We start from the raw sequence: 25,019 nt of genomic DNA, 5'->3' as shown, positions 1-25,019 counted from the left end.
GCAAAAGCACCTGAATGCCTCCTAATATTAGCTATTATCTACACAGCAGCAGTCACACAGGCAAGACTACTTACTGCACCGTATTGGCCATCTAACACTAGAAGCTTACTAGCAAGAGGTTAAACAATCTCATCAGTGTGTTGCAGATCCTTCAGTATCCAATCAAAGGATTGGCATAGATCAATGTGTAGGGATGTCAGGACCTGGCTGTCTGGTAGGGATGCCTGGGGCACAAAACTGCAGAGTCAAGCCTAATATAGAATACATACAATTTTTATTAAAGCAGTTGGATCAATTCCTAATAACCTTTTTTTCCTCAGTCAGGGGGCGCCCCTTTTAATGAGGGTGGGCTTTGGACTGTGGGAACAAGTGGTGAGGGTTGTTACAATGTGCTTAGGCAGTTGGTTGTAGCAGCCACAAAGACTTGTTTAACAGAATTACAAATCCATTAAAAGAGAATATAGTTTACGTTTAAATACTTGTATCTACCTGGTGATCTGCTTTCAATATAATTGGTGCAGTAATATACTAATAGCAGCTCTAATGGCATTTTCCCCTGAAATTAGGCAAAAGCATAATTGAAGCAAAAGAACCTTATAGAAATGTATCATCATTCAGTTGATCATTCTATCAATTCAGCTCAACATGTCGGATATGTAGAATATAACAGCAGCTGGACTGTCTACGTGTCATTTTATAACCATGGTTTGCTTTTGTCCTATAGCCATACATTCTTTTATACTTCTTCATCAAAAGTATCTCAAATAACTGTTTCCACAGCAATCAGATTTAAAAAATGGGACACAGCACTCCATAAATCATAACTAGTGGGTTATATTGCCTCCATCAGAAGTAGGCCCAGGCAGAACAAAAAACACCTGGCTACGATAGAGGGGTTGGTGCTGTGTCTGTCGATGAACTCCAAGAAATGGATTTTACAGTAAGTACAAAAATCCCATTTTCTTTCGTTTATCGACGGACACAGTTCTCCATAAATCATAACTAGTGGGAAGTCCAAAAGCAGTGCCAAAAGGAAAATGAGGGGTGGGGAAAATAACCCAAGGCTAAACATAACCAGGACACAGGAGCCTCGTCTGCAAAATAAAGGTTTAACCACTTGCCGACCGCTCACTGGAGCTCTACTGCGGCAAAGTGGTTAGTTTCCGTCCAGCGACGTAGACCTAAGTCGCTGGACTCCTCCCCTTGTGGGCGGCGCACGCGCGCCGCCAGAGGCTCGCTCCCACTGTACTCAGTCACAGCAGGAGTCGGGCCAGGGGAGGAGCGGCGGTGATCACCGCCGCTCTTCCCCGGTCGGGGAATCGAGTTTGGAGATCCACCTGCTTGTGTAAAAGCGGGCGGATCTCCTAAGTGACAGACAGTGACAGATTGCAGGGTTCAGCATAGCTGAACATGCGATCTGTCCCTGTGTCACTCAGTCACCTCCCCCCACACACGTTAGTAAGCACCAGGCATACATTAACCCCTCCCTCTCCAATAAAATTAACCCCTTCCCTGCCAGTGTCATTTTTACAGTAACAGTGCATATTTATAGCACTGATTACTGTAGTAATGTCACTGGTACCCCCAAAAGTGTCAAAAATGTCAGTCATGGGTTCGATCTGTCTGCCGCAATGTCGCAGTCCCGCAAAAAAAAAAAAGAAAATTGCAGATCACCGCCATTACTCGTTAAAAAAAAAAAAAAACACCAAAAATGACAGAAATCTTTCCCTTAGTTAGTAAACGCAATAACTTTTGCGCAAACCAATCAAAATACGCTTATTGTGATTTTTTTTTTATCAAACATAGGTAGCAGAAAACCAATTGGCCAAAAATTAAGAAAAAAAAATTGATTTTTACATTTTTTGGGGGGGGGGGGGGGGGGATTTCATATAAAAAAAAATTTGAAAAATATTTTTTCAAAATTTACGCTCTTTTTTTGTTTATAGCGCAAAAAGTAAAAATTGCACAGGTGATCAAATACCACCCAAAAAAGCTCTGTTTGTGGGAAAAAAAAGTCGCACAGTGCAGAATCGCAAAAAGTGGCCTGGACGCAAGACAGCAAAATCCTCCGGTGGTAAAGTGGTTAAAGAAAAACACCCCTCAAGAGGGAACACCCCTCTTAGACAGCAGCCTGCAAAACTTTGCAACCAAAAGCAGCATCCGCAGATGTCAAAGTATCTACCTTATAGAATTTTGTGAAGGTATGCACAGACGACCAAGTGGCCACCTTGCAAACTTGTGATATTGAAGCTTGATGATGGAAGGCTCAAGAAGCAGTCAGTGCTCGAGTAAAATGCGCCGTGACAGGAAAAGGTGGAACCTGACCTTTAATTGAACAGGCCTGAGTCACCGTCTGTTTGATCCATCTGGAGATGGTAGCCGAAGAAGCAGCCAGCCCTTTTCTTGGTCCGTCCGTAAACACAAAAAGCAGTCTAATCTCCAAAAGGACTCAGTAGCTGCCAGATACACCCGAATCGCACAAACCACATACAAGGTATGCAAAGCAAATTCCTTAGGATGAGCCGGCTTGGGACACAAGGAAGGCAACACAATGTCCTCATTCAAATGGAAGTCAGAGACCACTTTGGGCAGGAATGATGGACAGGGACGAAGAACACCTTTATCCCTATGGACCACCAAATAGGAACTGTGACAGGATAATGCCACCAATTACGATACCCTGCGGGCTGAGGCAATAGCCACCAAGAATTTCACCTTCTGGGATAATGTAGGCAAGGGAATCTCCCGAATATTCTCAAATGGAGGTTTCTAGAGAACCAAAAGTACTAAATTTAAATCCCATGGTGGCAAAAGAGACCGTACAGGTGGAGCCACATGTCGAACCCCCTGAATGAAGGTACAACCTAAAGAGTGCGTGGCTAGGGGTCACTGAAAGAAGATTGCCAGGGCAGACACCTGGCCCTTGATGGTACTCAAGGCCAACTTCTGATCAACGCCTTGTGGAAGAAAGGTAAAGCTGGATACACTCTATACATCTTTCTTTAGATTTTTTTTCATTTAGACTTACCAAAACCATATAATATGAGGTCAGACCTAAACACTTTCAGTTTGTATGCAATCAGGCAGGCCCTTGCACTACATTGTTTAAGGTAAATCTAAAGGAAATCTACCAACAAAAGATGTATAGTGTGTATCCAGCTTTAAGATCCGAGCCACAGAAAAGGATCGAGGATGAGCGCCAATCGACTTACACCAAGTAAGAGAAGACCAGTTGTCCCAAGGGCTGATCTACCATCCTGCTTTACGGTCGCTGGTTTTAATGGCTTAGCTATTAAAAGCCAGGTACTGAGGGATAGAGGTCTGTCTGGATCAGTGATCCCTTCTATGGTGAAGGCGAAGAAGTTGTCTTCCAGCATATACAGGTCCCTTTCAAAAAATTAGCATATTGTGATAAAGTTCATTATTTTCTGTAATGTACTGATAAACATTAGACTTTCATATATTTTAGATTCATTACACACAACTGAAGTAGTGCAAGCCTTTTATTGTTTTAATATTGATGATATTGGCATACAGCTCATGAAAACCCAAAATTCCTATCTCAAAAAATTAGCATATCATGAAAAGGTTCTCTAAACGAGCTATTAACCTAATCATCTGAATCAACTAATTAACTCTAAACTGCTGCAAAAGATTCCTGAGGCTTTTAAAAACTCCCAGCCCGGTTCATTACTCAAAACCGCAATCATGGGTAAGACTGCCGACCTGACTGCTGTCCAGAAGGCCATCATTGACACCCTCAAGCAAGAGGGTAAGACACAGAAAGAAATTTCTGAACGAATAGGCTGTTCCCAGGGTGCTGTATCAAGGCACCTCAGTGGGAAGTCTGTGGGAAGGAAAAAGTGTGGCAGAAAACGCTGCACAACGAGAAGAGGTGACCGGACCCTCAGGAAGACTGGGGAGAGGGAAATGCCTGAAGTCCAGTGTCAAGTACCCACAGTCAATGATGGTCTGGGGTGCCATGTCAGCTGCTGGTGTTGGTCCACTGTGTTTTATCAAGGGCAGGGTCAATGCAGCTAGCCATCAGGAGATTTTGGAGCACTTCATGCTTCCATCTGCTGAAAAGCTTTATGGAGATGAAGATTTCATTTTTCAGCACGACCTGGCACCTGCTCACAGTGCCAAAACCACTGGTAAATGGTTTACTGACCATGGTATTACTGTGCTCAATTGGCCTGCCAACTCTCCTGACCTGAACCCCATAGAGAATCTGTGGGATGTTGTGAAGAGAAAGTTGAGAGACGCAAGACCCAACACTCTGGATGAGCTCAAGGCCGCTATCAAAGCATCCTGGGCCTCCATAACACTTCAGCAGTGCCACAGGCGGATTGCCTCCATGCCACGCCGCATTGAAGCAGTCATTTCTGCAAAAGGATTCCCGACCAAGTATTGAGTCATAATTTTTTGAAGGTTGACATTTTTTTGTATTAAAAACACTTTTCTTTTATTGGTCGGATGAAATATGCAAATTTTTTGAGATAGGAATTTGGGGTTTTCATGAGCTGTATGCCAAAATCATCAATATTAAAAAAATAAAAGCCTTGCACTACTTCAGTTGTGTGTAATGAATCTAAAATATATGAAAGTCTAATGTTTATCAGTACATTACAGAAAATAATGAACTTTATCACAATATGCTAATTTTTTGAGAGGGACCGGTATATGCTGGAAGACAACTTCTTCGCCTTCACCATAGAAGGGATCACTGATCCAGACAGACCTCTATCCCTCAGTACCTGGCTTTCAATAGCTAAGCCATTAAAACCAGCGACCGTAAAGCAGGATGGTAGATCAGCCCTTGGGACAACTGGTCTTCTCTGAGAGGAAGCCCCTCCAAGGGACGTTTACAGCCACCAGGATGATTGGAAGATCCTTGCTCTTGATTCCTCGCAGAACTGCAGAAGAAGCCTTAGCAGAGGATGATACTGGCCTTACCATGGCGCTTGACGCCTGCGGCGTCTGTCAGAGGACCCAGTGACCTCGTTATGAACTTCAGTATCCTCCTGTGAAGCCGAACCTGCTAAAAGGAGCTGGATGCAAGACTGTGCAAACAGAGCTGTCTTGAAGGTGGATACCACCAGACTCAGAACCTGTATGAAAAATGGAAGAGAGAATTATCTGTGTGACAGCAGCCAGGGATTCACAGCCTGTGGTCCCTGAAGTTTGTGCAGAGGAAGGACCACCCTTAAACAGAAAATAGAAATAGAGCTGGGCAGCCGATCGGCTGTCATTACAAGGAGCGGGAGGGGACGTCTCCCCACCCCCCCTCCCTCAGGTCTCCCATTCCACCGGGGGACCTGAGGGGGACCTGCCGGCTGGTCGAAGACCCAAACAAAGTTGAATTTGGCTCTGATTGGGTCTCCGATGTAAAAACCCAGAAGTGCTGTCACGACATCACTTCTGGGTACTGGAGCCGTAAAGTGCCAGATTTAACCGCTTCAGCCCCGCCCACGGTACATTTACTGCGGCACTCAGCCGCTGCTGGGCAAAGCGACGTAGCCCTACGTCGCTCGCTCAGGAGACTGTAGGGGACAAGCGCGCTCCCGGACCTTCTCACTACCTGGGGAGCCAGCTCGTATGACCGGCGGCTTCAATGGCCGCCGGCCACTCGCGATCTCCCGCAGCAGAGAGAGAAGGATAGACGGCTGATGTAAACACAGCCGTCTGTCATTCTTCCTGAAGTGATCACAGAGGCCATGTGATCCTGCTATATAGGATTGCATGTCTCTGTGATTACTTCACAAGCCACGCCCCTTCTTAGTTAGAATCATGCCCCTACGGATACATTTAACCCCTTTATCACCAGTAATGTTAACCCCTTCCCTGCCAGTGTCATTATTACAGTAACAGTGCATATTTTTAGCACTGATTACTGTAATAATGTCTCTGGTATCCCCAAAAGTGTCTAAAATGTCAGTTAGGGGTACGATCTGTCTGCCGCAATGTCGCAGTCCCACAAAAAAAAAAAAAAGCAGATTGCCCCCATTACTAGTGTAAAAATGTTTCCGTACTTAGTAAACGCAATAACTTTTGCGCAAACCGATCAAAATACACTTATTGCTATTTTTTTTACCAAAAATATGTAGCAGAAAACAAATTGTTCTAAAATGTTAAAAAATTTAGATTTTTACTTTTTATTTTGAGAATTTCATAAAAAAAATGTGAAAAAAAGGTTTTCAAAATTGTCACTCTTTTTTTGTTTATAGCGCAAAAAAAAAAAAAAAAAATCGCACAGGTGATCAAATACTATCAAAAGAAAGCTCTGTTTGTGGGAAAAAAGGACGTCAATTTCGTTTGGGTAAAGCATCGCACGACCGCGCAATTGTCCGTTAAAGTCACGCAGTGCCGAATCACAAAATAGGGCCTGGTCATTGAGCAGCCAAATTCTCCGGGGCTAAGGTGGTTAAAAAGACAGCATTTAGAACAGCCAAACTTGCCATTTTGAATGCTTTTAAGTGCAGAGGAGGGATTTGGGGTCTTTAAGACCCCAGATCCCTCCATAAATCCCTCCATAAAGAGCACTTGTCACTGCCCTTTACTGTCACAAGGAATGTTTGCCACCAGAAGACCTTGTAGACTATTTGGGACAAACGCAGATTGGAAGTAAAGAACCTTGCCGGAGGCAAGGACTGAAACTCGATCTTGTACCCGACCGAATGAACTTATGGACCCATTTGTCTTGAACCCAAGAGGTCCACGGATCTGGAAAAAAAGCAAAGAAGTCCCCCAACCCCAAATACGGGTGAGGGCGGTCCCAGAGGGGCCCGCTCTTGACTAAATCGGCAAGGACCTCTCGGAACACGCTGCGGGGTTACGGGTGGATTTTGATCCCTGGTCCTTAGATCCCGAAGGACGAAAGGACCACTTATGGGCTGAGAAGAAAGGGCCACGCTTGAGACGAGTCTCTTTACTCCTGGCAGACTGCGGAAGCAGAGTACACTTACCTTCTGTAAGACCCTTAATGATCTCCATGCAAGCTCTGAACAAGCGGTCTCCTACAAAAGGGAGGTCAATACCTTCTTGGAAGCCTGGTCCGCAGACCAATATTTCACCCATATCATGCGGCGCAGAATCATCACCATCACAGACACCCTGCAGGCTAAGGGGGCCGCATCCAGAGAGGCATCACAGATATACTGCAACACCTGGACCAACTGGTCCGCCAGGTCAGGAGGAGGCTGACCACCTTCCAAATCCTGGCGCAGGAGTTTAGCCCATTCCGTTAACGTCTGTGAAACCAAGGTTATGGCAAACCCTGGCTGCAGAATAGAACCGACCATGGTGAAAAGGTATCGTACCAGATATTCAGCTCTCTTGTCAAAGGGGTCCTTAAAGAACAGAGTCGTTCAACGGAAGGAGGGTGGCTTTATTCAACCTGGAAACCTGAGAGTCCACCTGTCAGTTTCTTAAGCAGGGACTTTTCAAACAGATACCTTCTAGCAAAGTGATTAGAGACCCCGACAGTGTGTTTGGGGGAACCCCACTGACTTGTGACAATGTTGTCGAATTAGGCGGGAAAGGGGAATACCTTTGCCGCCTTGGAAGTTCTGCGGGTACCAAACTGCACCATCCCAGCCGACGCAGTATTAGCGGAGTCCTCCAATTTTAAAGTTTTCCACACTGATACAATCAATGCATCCACCAGAGCCTTTTAATGCGTGACTGTAGTGGAAGAGGAATCATCCTCACTATCGGAACACTCAAGAGTGCGTGGATGCAGACCCAGTAGGGAGGCATCCACCTCAGAATCTTAGGAGGCAGAGGTGGAGGACACTTTTTACTCATCCTTTTGGAGGGCCAAATCTACTTTAGACAACAGTGACTGCAGGACCGCCGTCATAGCAGACAAGGCGGACTGGGACCTCGCAGGTCCTGCAGCCTCAGAGAAGGTCAGGTGGTGACACGTGCTCTAGGAACTCCATTAGTTAACCTGGAACCACCAGCAAAATGTGTAAAATTGCTGTGAAAAAAATAAAAATACCAACCCACAGAGCCAAATAACCCCGCAGGGACTCACCACTCCCTTCACAGATGCGAATGCAGAGTGTCAGACTGCACGCTGCGCGGTGATGAGAGGAAGAGGAAGTTCATATAACTGCCACTAGAGGCCTACCGACAAATCACCTCCCCATAGTCTACAAAAAAATGGCCGCCGATTGGTAGTAATTGGAAAACACAAGAAAATGGCCACCGGACTAGACAAACATGGCAACCAATAGATACAGCAGCCATCTACAACAAAATGGCAGACGCACGCGGGCCCATGCGGCTCCCAGGACCCTCTAAGGATCACCAGGTACAAATGGACAGCCCCGCTAGGGACCCCCACCAGGTGCTGCGGGCCAGAGGTACGCTGCCACTCAATTCATGACTAGGATCGTGACCAGGGCTATGCATCCTCGCGAGACGTTTAACCCGCCCTGTCCAGTGGGGCTATGTCGCGGCTAACCCAGCGCGGAACTAAGGTCGGGTCGGGCTTGCTGGCCAGACTGGGAAGACTGTAAGGATCTCAGATATCCAGTCCCTCGCCCAGTCCAGCAGTTGATTGTAGTTCTCGCAGGAAAAGAATTGATCGTAGTTCTCACAGGAACACAAAATAATAAAAAGAAAAAAAATTTGTTAAAAAAAGGAAAAAAATGCTGAGACCAGAGATCCCAACAAGGAACTAGGTCCTTACTCCTGACTAGGCAGAAAAAAAACTGAAGTCCTATAGCAGGAAGTGGGAGTATACCCCAAAAAAGATAAGTGCTATACAGCACCCCCCTCCTGCGCTCGGAAGCTGGTCCTCAGGCTGCCTCAATCCCGGAACTCGTGCTGGTATTTGGCATCCATTATGGCTAGGCTTTGCTGCCCCTTACGACCAGGGCGGTCGACCAAACACTGAAAATACAAAGCAAAGAAAAGGGCGCACCAGCCTAGCGCATTATCCTCAGCGAGTTTATTATATAAAAATTAAAATCAGCTACTCACAATCGTGAAATTCAGGCACATCAATTCCATAAATCTGCCTCATACCAGAGGACCAACGTCTTTACTGGAAGCAGAGGGCTGACGCGTTTCGAGGCCGTGCCTCTTAGAGCCTCTGAGGAAGAGGCACGGCCTCGAAACGCGTCAGCCCTCTGCTTCCAGTAAAGACGTTGGTCCTCTGGTATGAGGCAGATTTATGGAATTGATGTGCCTGAATTTCACGATTGTTTGTGAGTAGCTGATTTTAATTTTTATATAATAAACTCGCTGAGGATAATGCGCTAGGCTGGTGCGCCCTTTTCTTTGCTTTGTATTTTCAGTGGGAGTATACCCCCTGGGACTGCCCTACAGGCATGGTCAAAATTTTTTTCTGCCTAGTGTCCTATTCCTTTGGAGAGCAGCATAAACCTATCGGTCAAGAAGATATGGAGCTGAGTCCATCAATGAACGAAAGAGAAAAATATATATAAAGTTTGTGGGTTCTAATGAATTTTCTAGCAAAAAATACTGATTTTACCTTGTAAGCAACAAATGTCAGAAAAAGGCTTAGGCTCCAAGGGGTTAAGTACGATGTCATTGTATGGCCCTTTTGAAATGTGGGGGGCTGCACTTGTAGCCCTCTGTATTTACGAAGTTCACGACCACTGCTCTAGACAGTGATAAAAGGCTGTCCAAAGTGGTCGCTGCTAAGCCATAGTGTTTCACTATAACCACACATGCAGCGAATGGTGTACTATGAAAACAACATTAAAAGGTAATTACAGTCACTGTTAGACAAATACCTTTATCTTGGGCACCGATTCAGGAACTGGAGGATTGAAGGTCATAGCATTTATACTGTAATCATTAAATAGTTCTGTGGCAGACCTACAAAATATTAAGTACATATAAAAGTAAATACAAAAAAATGTATACAGGTGTTTTTGTGAAATAATGAGGCTACATCAATACTTAAAAACACAAGCTCTAATCTACAGGATTCCCTACTTGAAGTAACATGAAGTAACAAGTATGCAACATTGGCAACAGAAGAAAAGTCTGCAATTAGATGAGTTAAACCACTTCTATGCTAGGACCCCCACCCACATCATGCCGGAAAGTTTTATGGTCAGTTTCTGTTGCAGTTATCTTATTGGTTTAAAGAGGGGATAAGGGTCCTTTCACACATGCTTTCTGCCCGGCGGACTCCGGTTTGCTCAGCGGGTTCCCCGCTGAGCAGGCGGATGACAGGTCCATCTCTGCTCACTGTGCTTAGACAGACCTGTCAGATCCCCGCTCCCCTCTATAGGAGATCGTATGAAAAAGGACCACCTGTCCATTTCCATTCGATTCTCCAGACGGATGAAAAATAGGGTTTCCATCCGTCTGGATTTCACGGACAAGATCAGATTGGATAGCAGCGGGTGTCAGCGGACATGTCACCCCTAACATCCGCTGTTCCATAGGGGTGCTTGGAGCGTCAGATCAGGTCCGCCGGAAACACTGACAGGCGGATCTGATCGGAAAGCCCGTGTGAAAGGGGCCTAACCGTTCTGCCCACAGAGGGCCTACAACATCTGATAGAGATAACAGGTTTTTTGGTCTGTTTCACACCCACTAATGTTTTGCTTTTGTATTCAGTTCAAATGTACTGTACACATTTTGAAAGAGACCATTGGGATGTTTAGATGAGGCAGCAGAATGGTAAAGCTCAAATTAAAAGTTAGACATTCAGTTTAGAAAATCTTTTAACTTTAAATGTTACATTATAGTGCACACACGTTAAAATGTCAGTATATAGTGATGGTGTACAGACAGAAATTACTATGATGGGGCCAATTCTAGGTTCTTAAAAGACATTACGTAAGTGTGAGATTGGTGATCATTCAACTTATGCAAATGTCATCTAAAACATACAACATGCCCATGGGACCTGGGAACTTGATTTATTGTAGATTTACTATTTATCTTGCTGGAGAGAAGCCAACCCCTACCCCTTCATGAACCTGAAGCAACAGATTATAATACTGCTGAGATCTATACTGGCAGAGGTGGGCAGGGCAGAGATGGATAGGTTTGCACACTACTTCATTATTTTGTCATTTCAAAAGGCCAATAGAGGGATATTCTATTTTTATCAGGCTTTTACCAATTGGCAGCATGTGACAAAACTTCAAGTTGCATGCATTAATTCTGCAGGTCAGGCTACCCTCCCTAATCAGCTCCCCCCCCCCCCCCCCATACTTTTTTTTGGTGTTCTTTTAAGATCTTGTTTAACTCCTAGAGGTGACCGCCTAAAAATTACTCCACGCAATTCTAGAAATAAACTGAATCTGAAAACACTTGTTTCGATTAATCCATTTCTTACTAAAGGATGTCCACAGTTGTTTGTAGGCAGAACTGATGGTTAGAATTATAATGCTGAACCATTCCCAATGTAAGAAACCTTACCTTCGGCTATAGGATTGTCCCAGAGCTGCTGAACCTTCTGATGGAGCCCCGGCACAAAGGTGAGCTGCGAATATCCGAACAACAGGATGGAAATGCCTCTAAAAATTAAACGAAAATAATATGTTTAGTGTCAGCATATAAAAGTATATTTACTTATCTTCCATTAAGGCACACAGGAATTCTAAAATAGGTTATGCTGCCGCCCTTACAGGAGGTTGGAACACTGGCAAACAGGAGAAAACTCTTGTAGGCCATCCCCTGTAAAATCCCTCCTCTACTCATCATACCTCAGTTTTTTCTAGAGTCATAGGAGGCTGGACACCTTTTCTCAGCTTTGCAAAAAATAATAAAGGCTAACAGCCTTCTGTTTTTGTGTTTTTTTTTCTTCTTTAAACGACTGCCATCAAGATCCTTGCTACACCGCTGACAAAAAATGTTTCCTCAGTAACTTTATTCAGACTTCTACACAAATGCTTAAGCTGGTATCTACATAACTGCTATCCAAATCAGAGTATTTTCAGCAATAGCTTCGGATGCTGTACTCAGATGCCAAAGGACTGAAAGATTGTGGAGCTAACTGGATAGTGACATTCTGGCACTGGGGCTCTTCACTGGGACACTTCCCAGACCTTTGTGTATTGTGTTAGTTTGCCATGGATCTCTTTCCAGGTCCAGAGCTGTGGCACAGCCTTTGGCTTCACCCTGTCTATAAAGACTTGTATTGCAAGGCTGGTCAGGCAGAAGCAATGTTGGTTATCTCGCATTGTAACATTTTCTTAGTTTTCCAGCCACCGCCATTTTCACTGTGACTATCCACTTGCTGACTCCTCTATAGCAGTTTTACTACTACAGGGCGGTAGCTGTGCACTGGATCAAATTTCTTATATAGGATTATTCACAGCTAAAGCAGATCTGCAAGTGCCAAGCACTCAATGTCCACCAGCACCCGTCGATCGTCAGACAGACTCAGAACAGAGCTTTGCCTATGTAAACAAGGCAGAGTACCATTCTGACAGGGGGTAAGGGATGCATTTTGTGTTCCTGTAAAGAGGGGACTAGAATCCATCCCTTCCCCTAGTAAAAGCAGAAAACATTGTAAACACAAACATGAGCTAGGCACACAGTTAACCCTTTGACCGCTCTAATGTTTAACCCCTTCCCAGCATTGTACATTAGTACAGTGACCGCGCATATTTTTAGCGTCACTGGTTCCCGCAAAGTGTCAAAAGTGTAATTTAGTGTCGAATGTCTGCCACAATATCGCAGTCCTGCTATCAGTTGCTGACCGCTGCCATTACCAGTAAAACAAAAATAAAAATAACAAATCCAGTATTTTGTTATATATTGCTATAACATTCGCTTAAACCAATCAATATACTCTTACTGTGATTTTTTCCCCCCAAAAACATGTAGCAGAATATTGGCCAAATTTTATGAAGAAATTTGATTTTAAATTTTTTTATTGGATAGGTTTTATAGCAGAAAGTAAAAAATGTTTTCTTAAAAATCTTTTGTTTGTTTATAGCGCAACAAATAAAAAACCCCCACAGAGTTGATCAAATACCACTAAAAGAAATTATTATAATTATGGGGGGGGGGGGAATTACAAATTGTATTTGGGTACAGCATTGCATGACTGTGCAATTGTCAGTTAAAGTAACACGGTGCTGTATCACAAAGTGACCTGGTCATGAAGGGGGGTAAATCATCTGGAGGCCAACAGGTTAAGGCTGAGGGAACCAAAAGCTGGCATCATCTGTTAGATGGAGTGTTGTGTACACGCACTCTTTCCCCTGCCATTTCAACCTAGAGGAAACCACATGTCATGTACATCATCAAGTCTCTGGTATACTGCCTGCATACAGTGACTTGGTCACATCCCGCTGCCTACAAATCTTATTAGCACTAGTTGCTTGGGTATAGGAAAAACGTGAGGCCTTGCCTCATGCTCGGCCTAGTTTTCCGCTATACAATGCACAATGCTTTCTCAAAGACACACAGAAGTCTTGCTGCAGCTGGTGACCTCGGGACATACTCTCCTACTTGTTTAGGATCCAAGGAAAGTGGAAAAATAGCACTGGACCTGTAAGGGTAATTTATTGATACTGCTATCCTAAAGCATTTTTTTCGATGTAAGTAATCTGGATCCCAGGCAGACAGCTTCTACACCCCCAGAAGATCTGCACAGTCTCCTTTGCTTGTAGTGTAATGTAACAAAACTGCAAATTGAAGCACCACACCACTAAAAAGGTCCAGTTATTTCAATAAAATTTAGGAGGGGAACAATCTAAAAAGAGTATACAACACACTTTAGGGGTCCACAAACACCCACTTTATCATGGCTTGATTGCAAACAATGTAAATGAACTAGAAGTATTCTGGACCTTTAATGACATTTCCTCCAGAGTGATTACAAGCACATGCATGGTCATCAGCTGGTTAGGAATTTTTCGCGTGGTGCTTCAATCTAAACTTTTTTTTATTGATGTAAAAAAAAAAAAAAAAGCATCTGAACAAAGACAGAATGGTCAGTATAGATCATACATAATATGTATACAGAAGACAATGGTCGATCTGTGCCAGTAAGGTGCAAGGTAAAAGAGTGTAGCCAAAAAAACAAAACACTTCAAACCGAGCCCATAGTTAAGCAATCTAATCTATATGCACAATGCCATTTTTTCTGTTTTTCTTAGATTAACATATGAATTAACAAAATTAACATAGTGGACACAGGTGGGTAGGGCATTTTGACTCTCTTTACAGTAAAGCCGTATTAACTCAGATTTGTAAGACTCTGTCCATTACCAGCTGTGAAGGAGCGAGGCCATGAAAGTCCAGCCAGCTCTGCCATACAAGAGTAAATTTCTGTAACTTCGGTGACAGTAAGACAATTGTTCCCGGAGCAGAAGAGAACATATTCAACCCATTTGTTTCTAGAGGGTATTGTATGTGATATCCAGAACCTAGCAATTAGTTTCCTAGCCAAATACAACAATGTAGTTATCATAACGTATGTACCTGGTGGATACATTTCAGCATCCACAGCTCCAAGTAGGCACACCAGGGGGTTGAGAGGTACAGGCATCTGGGTGAGCATGGAGATGGTTTGTAGGACCTCGGTCCAATAGCGAGTGAGCTTTCGGCATTGCCATATCCTATGCATATTGCATTTAGAGCACAACAGCGTATCTCTCATTCCCCAGTCAAACAAATTAGCAGGTGTACAGTAAGCTCTACTGAGAATAAACTGCTGCAAGAGCTTGTGGGAGGCGGATAGGGAGGTAACCGGGATCGATTCTAAAGCCATATCCTACTGGTCACCATCAATGCCTCCTATATTGATCACCCAGCGAGCCCTGCATTTCATTCAAGCATGGTCATGGATAGAGAAATAATAATTCCAGATAAATACGGGAGAGCAAACCTCTACAGGTACTAGATTGTAAGATCTCAGTCACCAAAGCTGAACTAGATACCGGTAAATTAGGGGCCCATTGCTGGACTTGCAGTGCATGCCTAAACTGAAGATATTGATAGAATTGCCTAGGGGATAATGAGAGTTCAGTGCATAGAAGATTGTATGTCTTCAAAGTGGTACCACTAAAGACCTGATGAAAATGGTGCTTCAATTTACATTTTGTTGCACCACTGGTTCTGGGGCATTTACCCAGTCTCCCTTAAAAAACAGATGCCTGCCATCTAGAACCTGGGACTCCTATTATAAAATCACCCTTATTAATCACTTAAGGACCAGGTCTATTTCTGACATTTGTTGTTTACAAGTTAAATTTAGTATTTTTTGCTAGAGAATTACTTCGAACCTTCAAAACCGACCGTTAGACTTACCCATAACGGTGTTTCTATGATCCTTCCAGGACGGCAACACATGAGAGATGAGAGGCTCCACCCTACAGGAAACAATCAGTTCACAGCTGTTAAAGGCCCCAGCCATCCTCTTGTCCCTCAGTTGTAAAAAAGTAGTTCTCCAACCGATTCACAAGGGATATACAATCACTTAGGTACTTACCACCCATTGGTTACATTCTTTCCTCACCCTTTTAAAAGGGCGGGAAGTAGGCCTGCCGCCCTGGAAGGTTCGTAGAAACACTGTTAACGGTATGTATTACGGTTGGTTTTCTCCTCTCACCTAAACCTATAAACTCCCTGGTCCTCTAAATAAGTGAGGAGGCATCTCCTCACATCTAAATAATGAAATTTAATTTCCTAATTTCAATCTTAGGACTATCACAAAAGGATGGTAAGGTTATCTCTTGCGTCCTGTGAAAGGAAGATGCTACTTTGGGCAGATACAAAGGATCTGGCCTGAGGATAATCCTATCTGGGAAGATCAACAAACGGTTCTTTAATCGAAAGACCTTGTAAGTCCTCTACCCTTCTAGCTGTCGTGACAGCTAAAAGGAAGTCTAGTTTTAGGGTCAAAAACTTAAAGGAAACCTCTTCTATAGGTTCAAAAGGGTTTCTAGATAACTCCTCTAGAACCCTAGTCAGGTCTCAAGGAGGGAACCAGTGATAGGGGAGCTCTATCCCTGGCACTCAAAAATCTTGAAGGTTCTTTTGTAAGTCTTGCGTCTCGAAAAAGGGGAGCTGCTATCTGTACCCAAAGGGTGTTAACCGCAACACCCTTTTCTACCCCTTCTTGTAGGAAATCCAAGATTATGGAGACAGAGGCGGAAGAAATTTGCTTCTGCCTACGCCAGGAACAAAATGTCTTTCAAACTTAAGTATATTTTCCTCGTTACTGGTTTCCTGCTCAGGAGGAGGAGTGTGTCTATCACTCTCTCTTAGCAGCCCTTTAATCTAAGGATCTGGCGCTCACTAACCAGGCCGTCAACTGGAAGAACTCTGGCCTGGGGTGCAAAACTGGACCCTGCAATAGTAGGTATCCGAGGTTCAGAAGCATCCAAGGAGGCGCCACTGATAGTGCCACCAGGGTCACAAACAACGCCTTCCTTGGCCACCATGGTGCAATCAGGAGGAGGAGGCCTGGGAAACGACTGAGCTTCTGTAGAACTTGAGGGATTAGAGTTAGAGGGGGGAAGGCATGGGCTAACTCAAACTGCCATATCTGGGCTAGAGCATCCAGGCCCACCATTCCTCTTTCCCGTGAAAAGGAGAAGAATCTTCTTACCTTTCTCTTTTGTAGGCTGGCAAATAGGTCTATTTCTGGGCAGCCAAATTTCCGGAGTAGTGCCCGAAATACCTTCAGATTCAGCTCCCATTCCCCCTGTCTTATTGGATAGCGGCTGAGGAAATCTGCTTCCCAGTCGCTTTCCCATTTTATGTGAATGGCCGGCAGGGCGATCACCCTTTCTTCAGCCCAACCTTAGGATTTCCTTGGCTAGTTCCAACAGGGGTGGTACCTCCTTGGTGATTTAGGCAAGCTACTGTTGTAGCATTGTCAGAGCAGACCTGAATTTCAATGCCAAAAATTGAACTCTCGAAGGCTCTTAAGAGCTTCACCGACTGCTCTGAGTTCTCTGAAATTGGAAGAGGACTGGGCTACTTCCTTGCCCCAGGTGCCCTGGGCTTTGGCTTCCTCTGGATGAACCCCCCCACCCCCAGGTGCTTGCGTCTGTCGTGACTTTCATAGGGCTCCACTGACCCCAAGGTCTGACCTTCTCCAAATTGCTTGATATAGACCAACAATTCAGGAAGGCTTTTACCGAAGGGGTGAGAATCACACTTTCATCTAGGGACTCAACCTTTTTGTCCCAGGAGGAAAGGCAGAAGAATTTAAGGTCTCTAGCATGTAACTGCACCCAAACCACTGCTGGGATGCTGGCTGAGATGAGCCCCAGAACTCCCAGGCTCTCTCTCCTGGAGCACGAGGGGGTGAACATCAACCCTCTTACCGAAGAGACTACTTTTTCCACCTTTTCAGAACCTGGGCGGCTCCAGGGATGACTTTTCCATGCTGACCAACCAGCCTAGCATCTGTAGGACTGTCAACACCTTCTAGGGTGTTTGATCTCACCTGGTCTGCTGACGGACCAAAGATCATACAGGTAAGGAATCAAGGCTATTCCCTGGAGATAAAGATAGGCCACCACTTCTGCCAGGATCTTGGTAAAATTCTTTGACTGGCTGCTAGACCAAAAGGGAGTGCCCTGAACTGCCAATGCGCAATACCCTCTTTAGTAACCACCGCAAATCTCAGGAAGGCCTGGTGTTCCGGATGAATTGGAACATGTAGGCAGGCATCCCTGAGATACAGAGTAGTGAAACACATTTTTCAACAGTTTTTTGCGAAGTGCATAAATACCTTTCATAGAAAACCTCTTGTACTCTAGGAATTTGTTTAAGTTTCTGAGGTTTATGATCAGGAGGTATTTTCCCTGAGGGCTTGGGTACCACAAACCCCTGGGAATACAAGCCTTGGTAAAGCTGACTTTCTGACATGGGAACTATCACTAGTTGTTCAGCTAGTTCTTGAATCCCATTCAAAAGCACTCTCCTTTTTAGTACATCCTTTGATGTGTTAAAGTCAGTTCCAGCAGGGGTATGCATTAAAAATTCTAGGCGGTAGCCTTCCTGAATGAGGTGAGAAATGTATGGACTGACTGAAATTTCCTTCTATTGGTAAAGCAAATGAGATAATCTGCCCCCCACTTAGACTCTAGAGTCACTTAGTATCTTTTGTGCTTAACCATGGAGAGGGGAAGAGCAAATTACTTCTTTGCCTACCTCTACCAAAACCCCACTTCTTATTGGGTTATTTTTTGGCTCTTTGTTGACTTTGCCCCATGGGGCCACGAAAAAACTTCCTATATCTCTCCCTTTTGGGCTTGATAGGAAATTTCTTCCCCTACCCAGAGGACCTGGACAAAACGTTATCCAGGCCTGGGCCAAACAGCAAGGGCCCTTCAAAAGGTAAACCACACAGCTTCACCTTTGAAGTAAAGTCGCCTTCCCAAGCTTTAACCCAAATGGTTTTCCTAGCAGAATAAATGAGAACGCCGGTCTTAGCTGAGGCTATCACTGACTCAACCGCTGCATCAGCCAGGTAGGCGACAGCTTTCCCTATACCTGAAAGGGAATCCAACACTTTCTGAGACTTACTTCCCTGTTAAAGGTGTTTTGTAAGTTTCTCTATCCAGAAATCTGCATTCCTAGCTACGCAGGTTGCAGCCAGTGCTGGGGTCATAGTGGATGAGTTGGCATCCTAGGCTTTTAGCAGAGATTCTGACTTACGGTCCATGGCATCTCTGATATTCCCTGTGTCCTCATAGGAGAGGCCAGACCTCTTAGTCACCTGAGACAGGGAGGCATCCAATTTTGGACTCTTTAGGAATTTCTGCACCTCTTCCTCAAAGGCGAATTGCCTTTTCAACACCTTTTGTCTGACCAAACTCCTTTCAGGAACCTCCTATTCTTGAAGAATTAAATCTTTAAAAGATTGGTGAACAGTAAATATTTTGGACTGGTTTTTAACCAATCCTTTTACATCTTATCCTGTGCAGAGGTCTCCTTGGGGGGTCCCGGGATTTCTTCCATAGAATAAATAGCTTCAAGGAGTCCCTTCAGATTTTCCAGACCAAACAGATTTCTGTTTAACTTGGTCTCCTCTGCCTCACTATCTGGGTCCACATCAACCTCATCCCCAGAGCTAAGCTCAGACTTTGCCTGACTTTCTGCCTTTCCTAAGTCCTCCTCTTTCCTAAGCTTGAGTAGGGGGGAAGATCCTGAGAACCAGGCAGAAAAGCAGATGGCCCTGCCTTGGAAAGTAAACTCTCGTGAGAAAAAGGGCCCTCTTTAGGGGTTAGCTCATCCAGGTCTGTTACCTGGGCTGAAGCTAAAGAGGTGCAAAAGGACTGGATAGTGGCTAGCATTATCTCCTGAACAGATTTATGAAATCCTTCATTAACCCTGAGGCCCCTTTACCAGCCAGTTTGTTAATGCACCTGTAACAAAAGGGATAGGTGTGAAATCTGGGCAATCTCCCCCCACAATTACCACACTTCTTAGAGGAGTTAGCGCTAGCGGATTCAGGGGAATGGTTTATCAGAGGCCTCCTGGGTTTCACCTGGGGATACTGCAAGAGAAGAGGAGACAAATACAACATCAGTCTTCCTGCCCCACAATAAATTAGCCACAGGCCCCCAAGGGGGAGAGCATGGGAACTACCAGGGACTAAGCCTGACACTTGTATTACCCCACAATAAGGAAAAGGCACTTACCGGGTTCTGATTTTCTCTTGCCTGCAGCCACCTGCGCCGTCTTTCCCCCTCCTACTCTATGAGATGGGTTGCGGCGGGCTTCTCACTTCTGGCAGCTTTCTGGCTCCTGTTAGCTGGGGAATCTGCCACCTGACCGCCGCTATGTGTGTCTGGCGTCTCCTCTGCGCTTGACTACCTCTTCCGGGTTGCACTGTGCATGCTCCGCCTTTACCTTGTACAAACCGGAAGTTTTAGTTTCAAAACGAGGCTTGGAGCGTGGCGGATCCTCCAATGGCCGCCGCTATGTCCAGCGGCCAAACTTTCTGGTGTGGTGCCTGCCTGCAGGGGAGGACAGGAGGAGACCCCTGCTGTAGAGCGTGCAACAGGCGGAGGGACCACCACAGTTGTGACCAACTGCTTGTGGCACCGAGGCGACCTTTGAGAAGCCCAGAAAAGGCGTTCAGTAAGAGTGTGGCCTTCACCGGCTTTCCTGAACCTGCCTCACAGGAGGATCATCTGACTCAAAGTCTTCAGGTGAGAGAAAAAATAAATGTTTAGCTATAGGAGAAACACAATCAATACAGAGGGACAAGGGGAAGAGTGGGGCCTTTTAACAGCTGTGAACTGGTTGGGTTTCCTGTAGGGTGAAGCCTCTTATCTCTCATGTGTTGCCATCCTGGAAGGTAAGGGGAGAAGCTTTTTTTTAGCAGAGACCCTAGAGAATAAAATGGAGATTGTTGCAATATTTTATGTCACACCATATTTGCGCAGCTGTCTTACGCAATATAAAAAAACAAAATACACAAAAAAAGAAAAAACTGTAAAGTTAGCCCAATTTTTTGGTATAATGTGAAAGATGTTACGCCGAGTAAATACCCAACATGTCATGCTTTAAAATTGTGCACGCTTGTGGAATGGCGACAAACTAGAAGAAAGGTATGCACCAGGGAGTGAGTAGCCAAAACCTGGCCCTTGATGGTACTCAAGGCCAATTTCTGTTTAACCCCACGTTGAAGGAAGGTTAAGATCTGAGCCACCAAAAAGGAGCAAGGATGAACTCACACCACGCAATGTACGTCTTCCACGTACAATGGTAAATCTTCCTAGAAGTAGATTTCCTAGCTTCTAACAGTGTAGGAATCATCCAGTGGGGCTATGTCGCCACCAACTTAGCACAGAGCAGAGGTCTGCGCATTCGCTGGCCAGACTGGGATGACCACTGGATCTAGATTATCCAGCCTGTCACCCAGTCCGGCAGTTGATAGTAGATCTCACAGGAAAAATCCAGGAGGAAAACATTTTCTATTTAAAAATGGAGCTAGGTCCTTACTCCTGATTAGGCAGAAAAAAAAAAAAAACGTAGTGACTATAGCAGGAAGAGCGAGTATACCCTCTGGGACTGCCCATGGGTGTAGCCAGAAGTTTTTTTGCCTAGTGTCCTGATCCTGTAGGGGACAGCATAACCAAATGGTTAAGATTGAAAGAAGCTGTGTCTGTCAATGAACGAAAGAGAAAAGTAATTTTGCTTTAAGGAGATGAAAAAAAAAAAAAAAATCAACCCTTTAAGGCCGGAATGCGGAAGTGACATCGGATGTCACTCTGTTCCTCCAAGGCCATAGAGCGTGGGGGCTATTTTGCCCTCATTAGGCTTCCTGCCCAGCCACAAAGAGGATAAGATCGGCTCTGGGCTAACTGAACAGTCCAGAAAGCCTGGAGACGGGGGGGTTGGGGGGGGAATGTCACCTCTCCCACCGCCTCTAAAAGTGATCCCGTGGCGAATGCACCATTGGGATCACTTTTATGTGAAAGAGAATCGCCCACTGAAAAAAAAAGTGCAGTAAGCAGAAAGCTGGTGACTGTCAGTCACCACTATCTGCTCTGCCCCCCCCCCCCCCCCCAATGCTTACTGGAGCGCTGCGCTGTAGAGAAGGGCTGGCTCTGGCTCTCAGCGGCTTACTGAGGGTCTGAGCCAGGTGCTGATCCCTTCACATTACACCCCCCCCCCCACACACACACAGTGGTGTCCTCTCCCCCCCCCCTTCCCCTATAGCAGAAGTATCCTACCTGTGTACACAGCTGAGAGCAGGAGGCAGCACAGTTCTGGACGGCAGGAAAGGGAGCTAGCAGTGTGACTTTTCATATTAACAAGCTGGTGATTGGTTGCTCAGGACCACCCTGTGTCCTAGCAATCTATTCCCTGGAGGTTAACTTGAATAGGTAATTTGGCCAGCTCCTCCTCTCCCCCTCCATCCTGTGCTGCCTCCTGTTCTCAGCTGTTTACTGATGACAGCAGCAGAGGACGCTGGGGGAGCTGAGGTTAAGAGAAAACCGGCACCTAGAAGGCGTTGATGAGGAGCGGTACCTAGAGAGGACTGGCACCTAGAAGGCTTGGGGCAGCGGCACAGGGAGATCGTTGCAGTCTACCCGTCACCTGCCCGTGGTTGACAGGTAGACCTTGATCGACAGGTTGCCGACCCATGTACTAGAGCAATCTGCCCAGAGACTCTGCGCACAGAGACTGAGCACACTCTGATGCCATCCCAAGCAGAGTCTAGAGCGGACTCCTCTGTGTCAAACTCAAAGCATGCCAGAGGTCAAGTTTATCTTTTTCAGATTCTCCTTCTGTCCTTGTTTCATCTCCTGTTATTGTGCCACTTACAAATTACCCCAAAAACAAGGAGTCGTTTCAAACCAAGTTGATGGAACATGTTCTACCCTGCATTTAGAGGATCAACTTGTTTCAGGCCTGGGGTCTTTTATAGCTCTCTCAGCTGCAAAAAGGTTTCCATTGCACCCACTGTTTAACTCATTCCTCTATGAGGACTAGGAACAACCTGTAGGATCATGGGCCTTTTGAGAGGGAATTTTTTGACTAGATGGTCTCTCTCCACTGTAGATGCGCTAGTAATCCACCACAACAGGCATTCTACCAAACAGGTTGAAGCTGTACTCACCTTTCAGGATTTCGATAATAAGCAATTAGATTCCCTACTTGGCTCCAAGTTTAATTCAACCGCGACTATCCGCCCTGCGTTGGAAGTGACCTCTTATGAATTTGTGTCCCTTTCGGTTAAATCCCTTCAAGAACGCCAGGGTAGGTCCTCCTTTAACTGAACGTCTGAAGAAAATGTCTGTAGCATTGAGCTTTAGCTGTGATTGGCTGTTGCAAGCATCTAAGCTTGTTCTTGCATGGCATTAATGACTATTCACATGTGTAAGGCACTTTTGCTACATGTCAGGGATAAAGACCAGGGGGCCTCTGATTGTTATCCTTTGAAGGAAATCACCTCTTCAGACCTGTTCCTAGCACCATCATTAGTAATAACACTGTTGATCTAAGTGTGTGCCTGACTCAACACAAGAGTTCAGTGGGAGCGAGCAGAATGGCCCCCCTTTTCCTTTATCTTCTACAATGGTAGGCCTTCCTCCCACTTAAGCGAAAGGGCTTGAAGCCAGAGGCCCTCTAACCCCTCTGCTTACCCTTCTGCATGGAGGTATGCCCCACATCTGTTTGTTCATCCTGCTAGGTTCCTGGTATGTTCATTACACCTTCTAGCATTTCAATGCTCAAGTTACCCCTTGTGGCCTTCAGCCTACATCCTCAAATTGGGCATCCCTTTCAGTTGCTCCACTTCACCTTTCTGGTTTTACTGCTTTCTATTGTGCATCTTCCGAGCTTTGCGCAAGTTCTCGCCTTCTGGAGACCTTCAGATTCCTAACTTAGATATGAGTCCATCTATGGGAATTGTATCCCACAAACTTAACTGAATCCTTTTCCCCCAGGTGTGGTTACACCCTTAGTGCTGCCTGAAATTTCTGCTCCTGAGTGAACCATTACCCTACAGGGCCCACAGAGGTCAGATCCTACTGCTCTTTTTCCTGGTAAGGACATACCCTTCAGCATCTTCTGGCAGTGCTTGACCAGTACTCAAGCTTAGATATCCTAGTAATCTTTCCTGGCATCCCTATAATAGAATACTCAGGAGATTCTCCCTAAAATGGTAGTAAACCCTGTTTGCATTTTTACTTACAGTTAAGCTTATAATAAAGCTTACCTGCAAGTTAAATGAATATCTCTTAAACATGCACCATTTAGAAGATATTCTAGTTAGCAGCAGCCAGTGACGTCACAAGCGCAAGTGTCCTAAAGGAACGGCATACTCATGCCGTTCCTTCAGAGTTCCATGTTGCGGCTGTAACTGGTGTTGCTTCAAAGTAAGTCTTTCATAATGTGCTAGTATGTGCTGCATACTAGCACATTATCCCTTTACCTTGCAGGGAGAGTTTTTTTTTGTTCTACGTTTACTACCGCTTTAAAGTGGGTCAGTTTCCCGGATTCCTGCAGTCTACAAACCTTGCCTAAATATGCATTATCAAGTGTCTAGCACTGGTAGCCTGGAGCAGGTGTGTTATATTTGGGGTTATCGCTCTCACTCTCTCATACTGGTCACTGGAAGTTCAAAATGGCACCGCATGACAAAACTCTGAGGATCTGAATAAAAAGAATTGTTGCTCTACATAAAGATGGCCTAGGCTAAAGGAAGATTGCAAAGACCCGGAAACTGAGCTGCAGTACGGTGGCCAAGACCATACAGCGGTTTAACAGGACAGGTTCCATTCAGAACAGGGCTCGCCATGGTCAACCAAAAAAGTTGAGTGCACGTGCTCAGCATCATATCCAGAGGTTGTCTTTGGGAAATAGACATATGAGTGCTGCAAGCATTGATGTAGAGGTTGAAGGGGTGGGGGGGTCAGCCTTGTCAGTGCTCAGACCATTCACCGCACACTGCATAAAATTGGTCTGCATAGCTGTCTCAGAAGGAAGCCTCTTCTAAAGGATGATGCACAAAAAAAGCCTGCAAACAGTTTGCTGAAGACAAGCAGACTAAGGACATGGATTACTGGAACCATGTCATGTGGTATGATGAGACCCAGATAAACATATTTGGTTCAGATGGTGTCAAGCGAGTGTGGCGGCAACCAGGTGAGGAGTACAAATACAAGTGTGTCTTGCCTACAGTCAAGCATGGTGGTGGGAGTGTCATGATCTGGAGCTGCATGAGTGCTGCTGGCACTGGGGAGCTACAGTTCATTGAGGGAACCATGAATGCCAACATGTACTGTGACATACTGAAGCAGAGGATGATCCCCCTCCCTTCAGAGACCGGGCCACAGGGCAGTATTCCAACATGATAACAACCCCAAACAAACCTCCAAGACGACCACTGCCTTTCTAAAGAAGCGGAGGGTAAAGGTGATGGACTGGCCAAGCATGTCTCCAGACCTAAACCCTATTGAGCATCTGTGGGGCATCCTCAAACGGAAGGTGGAGGAGCGCAAGGTCTCCAACATCCACCAGCTCTGTGATGTCTTCTTGGAGGAGGAGTGGAAGAGGACTCCAGTGGCAACCTGTGAAGCTCTGGT

At 45.3% G+C, this 25,019-nt stretch overlaps 1 protein-coding gene across 1 annotated transcript in view; it reads right to left on the bottom strand.

The window, feature by feature from the left end:
* NOC3L (NOC3 like DNA replication regulator) overlaps nucleotides 1–25,019 on the bottom strand; it is a gene marked incomplete at its 3' end in the record, with an annotated part of 176,208 nt that overhangs the window by 4,044 nt on the left and 147,145 nt on the right. The window contains 2 exon segments of the mRNA XM_082268896.1: nucleotides 9,771–9,855; nucleotides 11,419–11,516. Coding sequence (XP_082125022.1) covers nucleotides 9,771–9,855; nucleotides 11,419–11,516 — 183 coding nt within the window.

This window comes from Pelophylax lessonae (genome assembly GCF_965119305.1).
Source record: "Pelophylax lessonae genome assembly, chromosome: 9".
NCBI lineage: Eukaryota > Metazoa > Chordata > Amphibia > Anura > Ranidae > Pelophylax > Pelophylax lessonae.
This window is presented reverse-complemented; position numbering and strand designations above follow the sequence as displayed.